This window comes from Nansenia antarctica (genome assembly GCF_963989245.1).
Source record: "Nansenia antarctica genome assembly, chromosome: 3".
Lineage (NCBI taxonomy): Eukaryota > Metazoa > Chordata > Actinopteri > Argentiniformes > Microstomatidae > Nansenia > Nansenia antarctica.
Window position 1 is genome coordinate 10281998 of NC_137688.1, and position 10000 is coordinate 10291997.

General features: G+C 46.6%; 1 protein-coding gene across 1 annotated transcript in view; it reads left to right on the forward strand.

The window, feature by feature from the left end:
* Window positions 1-10000, forward strand: part of diaph2 (diaphanous-related formin 2) — a gene marked incomplete at its 5' end in the record, with an annotated part of 433487 nt that overhangs the window by 356761 nt on the left and 66726 nt on the right. Inside the window, one exon of the mRNA XM_080525622.1 lies at window positions 8050-8214. Coding sequence (XP_080381748.1) covers window positions 8050-8214 — 165 coding nt within the window. The remainder of the gene's footprint in view (window positions 1-8049; window positions 8215-10000) is intronic.

Here is a 10000-nt window from a genome sequence, read left to right on the forward strand (position 1 = left end):
TCTCTCTCTCTCTCTCTCTCTCCCTCCCTCTCTCCCTCCCTCTCTCTCTCTCTCTCTCTCTCTCTCTCTCTCTCTCTCGGTTGGACTCACTCGGTTGTTTCTATGTGTTGTTTACTCCCCCACCATCCCTCTCTCAGGATGGGGTAACGTGGGTGAGGGGAATACAGAGACTGGAGGATCTGGTGGGGGAGTAGGCTTAGTGTGAGTCCGACAGGCACATACAGTCTGAAAAGCATTAAATAAACATTAATGGAACTGGGTTAAAGGAGATTTATTAAGGAGGGCTTTTTGGCCCACGCTGTAGAGAGCAATGCACCATTTTAATAACTCTCGCATGCACACAGGTAAACAAACAAGATAATTTATGGCTGTCCTCATCGGTGGCCGTTGAAATCTATTTTTACGTTGGATATTTTTCAAAAAAAAAAAAAGCTAGTTTATTAGTTTTTTCTGTTTCTTAGTACCAGACCGAGATTGAGATTTTTTGGGAGTCCCAAAAAAGCACTTTAGAGTACTTTCAAGCTAAGTCTGAGTTGGATATGATTTTGATGTCACTTTGCAGTACTAAAAATGAGAGCCCTTAATCATGGCTTAGTGATGTTGAAAACACTGGACGCGTTTCCAACCAATCTAATGAGGACACTGACGCTCAAGTCCTTCCTGGAAGTTTCACAAGCTTGAGGTCAGAGAACTTTGTGAAGAATTGAAAGCGAAAATGAGAGTTGTGTTTGACCCTTGTTTCCTGATGGAAAAAGTACCCAAGTAAGGCACGGTAATTTTTCAGTTTTTTCCACATTATGAAAGGGCTAGTTGAAGAGGTTATGCATATTTGAATGTTGATACCCCCAAATCAACAAACAAAGTTTTCACAGCCACTTTTCACAGGTAGGTAACAGGTGGGAACAATAGCTGGTTAACTCCCCCCCCCCAACCACTCACCCAGGACAACCACTCCCCCATTACACTACCTGTCATTATCTACCTGTCATCTGTCAGTGGGGTTGTCAGCTAACGCTCAGGAAACAAACTAGCAGGGCTGACATTTTTAAATTGCTGAATAAAATTCATGATTTTTTTATTGGCATGTGTGCCAAAAGTTTATTACATCCCATTATGCAAGTACAAGAGAGTAAAATTCTTATGACTTCAGTTTCAGTCGACATTGCAGCAGCGAGAGAAAACAAGATGGCAAAAGGAAAAGATACATAAGGCAAGATGCAATTGAGCAATACAATAATAGAATAGTAAAAAAAGTATAATGTTGTGTCCGTGCGTATGCATTTATCATTATAGTCCATAATGCATCTAGTGGGACTTTGGGTCCATCCCATCCCATCTGGCCATCAAAGCTGTCATAAAAATGGAAGTACATTTAAAATGATTACCCACTGTTACCAACACAAGTTTTACGAAATTCTACTATGTTCATAAAATAGAATTGCTAATTAGATTAGATTAAACTGTATTGTCATTGCAGAGTATATATAAGTACTATAAAACAAAATGCAGTTTAGCATCCAACCAAAAGTGCAAATAGTGATATAAGAACATGATATAAATAAAACAAGAATGGTAGTGATAGATATCTATACAATATACAGTATGTGCAGAGGTAGTATTGTAAACATCAGTTTAGTTTAGAGGTATTATACAGTTATGAGCTATGTACAGAGTAAGGTAGCTTGTACAGTGAGGTAGTTTATGTACTGTCTAATCTAATGTGCAGAAGTATCAAAGAAGCTATATCAGGAGACATGTGAAATGTGCAATATACAGTATGTGCAACGGTAGTATTGTAAACATCAGTAGGTTATAGAGGTTATAGAGTGATCACATTAACCAGGGATGTGCAGCCGTCATAGTACTGTAGTACTCATAGTAATACAGTGACAACGACAAATACCTGAAGTGCCGGTGACTCTCATCAAGGTCTTATCTCTCAGAACCTCTCGCCTGGTCTTTCTCTAAGACACATTTCAGGTTAGAGGTGTGGCCACTTGCATGCTTTCCACTCATAGACTCTCATGAATAGTGCACTGTACTTGTTGAAGCCATCCCCGTGTACACATACTGCACAGAACGAAGTAGGGTAGTGAAATCATTTGAATCCACAGGATTATTCTACAGCAAATCTACAGATCAGCACCATTCCAGCATACAGCATCCATACAAGCTGCTAAATATGAGTAATCAGAATTGCTTTTATTACATCCATGTACGGATACAAAGAGTAGAGTTATTGGGTTCATATTCAATACAGACATTGGCATTGCGGCAGAAATACAAAATCAATAAAGAATAAGCAGGATATAAACACAGTCAACAATATCTGTACAATAGCGTCAATAATACAATAGGTGATAGCAGCAGAATGCAAATCGGCGTATCAGCATTCTTAATGTAAACAACATTACGGAAAGCTCAGGATCAGGTTTTGCAAAAATGCTGTGCAGGTCGGAGTGAGATGTGACACACTGTCAATATTTTTGCAATATGGTGCAAAAATGGAGCAGTACAGAGTTCAAGTAGGTAATGACCAAGTGACCAAGTAGTCAGGTGGTCATAATATGTATTGTTAATGCAGTGTGGATCCAGTGCGTTTCCCTAGGAGCCTGATCGCTTGTGGGAAATAGCTGATCGACATCCTCTGGGTTTTTGCCCCGAGGCTACGGTACCGTTCATATTGAGTGGGATCTTCATCGGTTCAATTTTCGTCATATGGAGAAAAAAAAATACGGAAAAATATTTGTTTTCACAACAAGACTTGTTTGGCTCGATTCTCGACACGCAGACCTTTCCACCAAGCCGTGACACATATTATGTGAGACGGGAAGACCTCACGTTCTGGAGTTATGTGTGCCGTCGATGATAGGTCAATAAGGTCACAATTGTTATGGCAACGATGCCTGACGCATACCGGCAAACCGACAGTTGTATCCAGAGCTATGTCAGCTACGAGAAAGAAAGAGACATGACACTCCTACTCTCATGTAGGATACACCATGAAATAATGAGACGGTATGTGTGTTTTACGGTGTTATTGTGCAGCATGCTGTCATGCTTAGCGGTCGAAGCGGACAGTTCCTGTACAGTAGCCTCTGTGATCGCCGGCCAGTCCGGAGTAGCCTAACTCTCTTAACAATGGTGTTGCTCTGCGTCAGTGGCTCAGTGAGGTGCAGTGCAGAGGAAATGCAGGCGTTCCTTCTCCTTTGAGGACAGCTGGTGGAAAGGAGAGAGCGGAGAGGAGAGGAGACTGACAAACAGCCAGAGCCTGCCAAAGGAGGCTGCATTAAGCTTTACCTTGAGACCCCCTCTCTCTCTCTCTCTGCTCTGAGCTGTTTGAAGCCCAGGTGACGCAGGCAACAGGCGCAGCACGCAGATCAGTCCTCGGAAAAGTTCTCTCAGAGCTGGGAGGGAGGGAGGGAGGGAGGGAGGGGGGAGGGGGGGGGGTGAACGGGGGAGAGAATGAAAGAGAAGACAGAGCATACAGAGATTGAGAGACAAAGAAAAAGAGAATGAGAGAGCGTGTGTTTGTGTGATGGCGAGAGCGTAGGGAGGGAGCGATGGAAAAAAGGAGGGAGAATGGAAATGAGTGATAGAGAATGAGTGAGAGAGAGTGAATAAGAGATGGAAAACAGAGAGAATAAGAGAGCTGTGTATGAGGGAGAAAATGAGGGAGAGTGTGTGTGTGTCTGCGTGTGCGTGCGTGCGTGCGTGTGTGTGTGTGTGTGTGTGTGTGTGTGTGTGTGTGTGTGTGTGAGAGAGAGAGAGAGAGAGAGAGAGAGAGAGAGAGAGAGAGAGAGAGGTAGATGCTGTTTGAGAAAGATACATGCTGGCACTGCTGTAGGACAGTGGGTGTCAGGCTCTGTCAATATGACATGTCTTTGATGTGGAAATAACAGGCGCCTCAGCCCAGCCTCAGCCCAGCCTCAGCTCAGCCTCAGCCCAGTCCCTGGTGAGAGACAACTAGCCTCCACTGGTCTGAAGCTACCTCAGTGTGAACAGGCAGGAAGCCAGGCCCTGTCACACACACACACACACACACACACACACACACACACACACACACACACACTAGGGTCGGTGCGGCATCACATTTTTTAATCCGTTAAACGTCCCCAAATTAAACAGCGGTTTACAGTTTAACCGCGGTCCACCGTATCACGACTGTATCATTATTATTATTTTCACACAACGACAAAAATGTGATTCATGTTCCAGTTTTATTCTCTGAACCACATCAGAAGCAGAATAGCAAACGTTAACAACATTAACGACGTCTATAAAGCTACACATATAAAGCTTGAGTGCAAATACAGCAGGTAAAAAAATGTGTGCAAGGACATGACATTAATTCTCCGGCGTCTGGGAACCAAACAGAATGAAATTAACAACAAATCTATGGACAATCCAGTACATCCAGTACTAACAAATTAAATAAAAACACAGGGTATACCATCCAGTAGGCTAATCAAATAATGACAAAATAACAATACATAACCAAAACGGCAGTAACGAAAATGGGCATGAAAGTGTATCCTATATTCCACAACATTAGGCTATTCTTCAAGCCTATTCTAGGTTTTTCACCAGAAAAACAGGCATGTTTACTTTTTCAGGCTTCAGCAGGGCACGTAACAGACTCACAACAACTTTGCCTGCTGTGCTGAACACTCCTCTGATGGTGAGCCTACTTCCGGCCCACTCGCGACATCAGTGGAAAGTGCCTGGCTCCGTTTGATTTCCACCAGAGAAGGGCATCTTCATCTCCGTCAATTACAGGCTCGCGACAAAAGGCGGTCATCTCTGATTCTGCTCGCTCCTCTTTCACCTTCTTCATGCAGGTCTTACACTAGTCAAAAATAAAAACATTTTTAAAAAGGGTATTTACAAAACTGAATGTCTTAGTCCTAGTGTTCAGTCATGTTTATTTGCAATGGTAGTCCCAGAAACTGCTTTTTTCCGCAGAAAAGCAAAGACGAACATTACACTTGCTGCATAAGGTCAAGGGAATCCGGCTGGCCAGACAGTATTGTTTGGATGTAGTTGAATGTCCACTTCCTTCAAGTAACACTGTCTGGGCAGCCTATTATGCTGCCTCCTTATCAGACCAAAAGAAATACAATACATACATCTCCCCAGAACACCCTAACCTATATAAAAGATCCTCCTGAAGCAAAGTTTGTAGGTTGTGTGAGTTCATAGTCAGAGAGCCGGACCTATAACACATGTACCAACCAACAGCATTGCAAGGGTAAAGAATAGGACCCATTGACTATGTAAATGTGGTTTGAAAAAAGCAAAACATTTCCAGACTTCTTTTTTTGGATAGCTAAATGTGAAGTAGTAATATTACTACCAGGGGCCTTACAGGGTTAAGGCGTTTATTATATATAGCAATTTATGACGGTTTTATGACGGTATTGACAAGAACCGTTGCTATTTTCGAAAATTGCGCACACACACACACACACACACACACACACACACATGCAAACGCACACACACACACACACATACTCACAGCGCACAGCCACTGAACTTTATCTCAAATCTCAACATGATCTCTTCCCACTGTTAAGAATAGTTCTTATGCTAAGAATGCTTGTAGAGTAGTCTGAGCTTTGCTTGTTTTAAACCACAGCCAGCTTTCGAAGTGCAGTATGTATGTCGGCAAGTTTGCCAAACTCTTAGATAACATGTAGTGGGGGCGTTAGTGTGAAACGTTCGCTGCAAACTAAATGAGCACTCCATTTCTGACAGCGTTTATTGGATTTGATGGAATATCATTAGGCGTATTATTCCATGATTCCAAACCTGCTGTTGAAGATCGACAGCTGGTGAATGGGAGGCAAGCTCTACAAGAGGACGGGTGTATCAGGACCTTAGCAGGAGTTTAGCTAGACCTCACTGAGTGACACGTGGAGCTGGGGATGATGGGGATTTAAAAACAAGGTTTTGATTGTAGTCTGTAGCTTTTTTTTAAGGGAGCTGATGACAGAGAGAGAGAGAGAGAGAGAGAGAGAGAGAGAGAGAGAGAGAGAGAGAGAGAGAGAGAGAGAGAGAGAGAGAGAGAGAGAGAGAGAGAGAGAGAGAGAGAGAGAGAGAGAGAGAGAGAGAGAGAGAGAGAGAGAGAGAGAGAGAGAGAGAGAGAGAGAGAGAGAGAGAGAGAGAGAGAGAGAGAGAGAGAGAACGAGAGAGTGAGAGTGAAAGAAAGAGTGGAAGAAGAAAATATACTTTATTGATTCCCGAGGGGAAATTATCTTTTTGCACCGCCCCGAAACAGCACACACACACAGCACAGCAGCACAGCACACACACACACACACACACACACACACACACACACACACACACACACACACACACACAGCACAGCAGCACAGTACATTATCTATGGAGAACAGAGCTCTGGTCTCCGGTCACAGGGTCAGCCCCCGTCAGGTGCCCCTGGAGCAATTAGGGGTTTAAGTGCCTTGCTCAACGGCACAACGGCAGTGGCGGTAGGATGCCTTCAATATGATGCCAGTAACCCTCCAGTCTCCAGCTACCTCCTGAAGCGGGGATCGAACCTGCGACCTTCCGGTTTCTGTCCGGGCCCTCTCTAACCGCTGAGAGAGAGAGAGAGAGAGAGAGAGGCAGACAAAAAAGTGAGAGAATGAGAAAGAGAAGAAAAGAGATAATTCCGTCTGGGGTGGACCTGTGTGGGCGCTAACCTGGTTCCTGTCAGGGCGGCTGAGGTTACAGAGACACTGACCTGCTGGGAGGTAATCCAGCTTGTCTCCTCTCCCGCCAGCCCTCCTTTCATCCGCTCTCAGCTGGACCCAGACTGGGCATGGGCCCGGTCCCAGCACGACCCGGCTCACACACACACCACAGGGCCCGCCTCGAGACCAGACCTCATACGCACGCCGGCCCCGTCCGACCCCGGCCATACAACACACCTATAGAGCGGCGCTGAGCCTTTGACAGATGCAGATGCGGCGTATAGATAAAGGATTATGTAAGTGATTGATGGCACAGTAGGGATGTCGGAGGGAAGTGCTTCTGTTGCCAATAATCCTCCTGTGTGTGTGTGTGTGTGTGTGTGTGTGTGTGTGTCAGACAGTGACCTGCACAGTGAGGCTAAGGCGAGTCCAGACAGAAACAAAAATGTTCTTTGTGTGTGGAGGTGTGTGTGTGTGTGTGGAGGTGTGTGTGTGTGTGTGGAGATATGTGTGTGTGTGTGTGTGTGTGTGTGGAGGTGTGTGGAGTTCTGTGTGTATGTGCTTTCCTCTCTGTGTGTGTGGAGGTGTCGGTGCGTGCGTGTGTGTGTGTGCGCGCGTGCGGAGGTGTGTCACGCTCGTTTTCCACAGCGCGTGGCCCAGCGCAGCGTCTAGGGGCGGATCTGCATGAGGTCAGTGTCCGCTGAGATAACACACAGCGCTGACAGCGGCTGTCAATAACCGTTCGCCCGGAGAAAGTCCTTCATCTACCCAGTGAGTTACACCGTGCAGCCTGAGCCAGGGTTAAAACAACCCTGACCCCCCTCGCCCCCCCCACCCCCCGCTCTCCTCGGAAAGAACCAACAGAACAATCACCGCAATCAGCTATTCCAACAACCGCCTGTGTTACGCCTTAACGACGACATCCATTTCTATTACCGCTGGGCCTGTCGCTGTACTGTACTACACTGTGCCGATCTCACTTCCAGAGTGAGACGGAGAGAGAGGGGGTTGAGACAGTACATTAGTTGATTTGACCCCTGCGTCTGAAAGCCAGGTCTTCTTCTGCAATCTGTGCTCACACACCCACACACATGCACTCATGCACGCACGCACACACACACACACACACACACACACACACACACTCACGCACACACACACACACGCACACACACACACACACACAGGAAGGAACATTTGTTGTTCTAACAAAGTATGCCTGTCTGTTGCCGTGTGATGATGCATCATGACGACGAGGTGTCATGTACAGTAGGTGTTGTGGGAACTGGTTCTGTTGTTGAAGGTATGTGTGTGTGTGTTCCTTGACTGTTCCTCCCCTCACGGCTTCTCCAAGCATTCGCGGGAGCAGTACGAGAAGCTGTCCACCATGCACAAGAACATGCAGAAGCTGTACGACAGCATGGGGAGCTACTACGCCTTCGACCCGCACTCCCTCAGCGTGGAGGAGTTCTTCGGCGACCTGGCCAACTTCCGGAACCTCTTCGTGGTGAGTCCGACAACTACAGCCAGACTGTGTTTTTTTGTTTGTTTGCCTCTACTAACCCCTCTAAAACGCACTGTCCCCTTTCCTTACAACTCCTCTCTTTTAGCCTCCTAACACACCGCCATGTTTATGTGTGTGTGTGTGTGTGTGTGTGTGTATCGTGCTGAAGTAACCCGCTAACCCCGGATGAGCTACCAAGCAACCGGAGTGGTTCCAGATAACGCCACCGTATCAATTATTTTTATGTTAATGTCGTTGTCGTCGCCGTTCGTTCCAGCGTCGTCGACTTAGCGAGGCGACGTTCGGAGTGACAGGGTGTCCTCCGCCTCTCGACAGCAACACGCGGTACCGCCCGCCCGCCCGCCGCGTCGTACGGATCTCCGGGTGGCGAGGGGAAATGTGCGAGTTACGAGCATCCCAGCGTGGGATGTGCTAACGTCGACGTGTAGGAATCAAAAGGCCCGCTCCCAACACCCACCCACACATAAAAACATATATATATGGAACTTTTTATAAGGCACGTCTTAAGAGGTGGGCGGTGAATTAAGTTATTTCATCAGTGCCGATAAAGCAGTGTCCCTGACAGACCTGGGGAGCGTGTTAGCGAGGGGAGGGGAAAGGCCAGGCTTAGAGGACAGATTACAGCCTCCGTCAACTGTAGTGAGAACGGAGTGTAATAATGGAGCACAGAACAGACGTGTAAGTTCCACACTGATAAAAAAAAAGAGACTCCGGAATCTTCTTATCCCTTAAACGGAGGTTCCGTACGGCGTGCAGGCGTACGGCCCTGTGTGTGTGTCAGTGACGCGAGGCACGGCGCTTCAAAAGAACCGAGCAGGTCTTAGGCAAGGTAGAGGGTTGGATAAGCTGATATTTCAACTGCTGGGTTTAGAGAAAATCTTTAGAACTTTCTCTAAACCGAAGGATGGAAAGTCTTTGTACGTTTCTACTATCCAAACATTAGTCTGGGAGGAGTGAGTAATGTTGCAGCCTTTTGCTTTAAAGGTATCTTATCTATATTTATCTATATTTAATTGCTGACTAATTGACGAGGCATGTTTATTGGCGAGGGGGCAGCAGCAGCTCTGAACAAAACAGGGCAGGAGTGTGTTTCTATCTTCCCTTTGTCTATCCCTCACTCTCCTCCCAACCAGACCCCCCCCCCCGCCCTCTCCCACAGACACACACACACATGCACACACACATGCACAGATACACACACACGCACCCACACACACACACACGCACGCACACACACATGCACAGACACACACACACACACACACACACACACACACACACACACACACAGACACACACACACACACACACAGACACACACACACACACACACACACACTCACACACACACACACAAAAAATAAAACGACTCTGTCAGAATGATGACATGATGTCCAGGAGGTACGCTCAAAGTCTTCAAAACCCATTAACGTGAATGGTAAGGTCCCCTTGTCTGAGAGCTCTCCTCTCTCCTCTCCCCCAGTCACCCGCCGTATCTACAACCAACTTCCACTGCTCTGATCAAAGGGTGCTCTAGCACGCGACACGACGCTCCCTCAAGGACGCAGCTTTGTTGCGTGGCCCCTTAAAGAGGCATCCACCGAAATAAATTATTCTCTCAAGCAAATAGCTCTTCATGAATAAGTTATTACTGATTTAGACTTCAATGCCACGCCGTGTGGGTGTGGATGTGGGTGTGTGGTTGTGTGGGTGTAGGTGTGTGGGTGCGTGCGTGCGTGCGTGCGTGCGTGTGTACGTGCGTACGTGC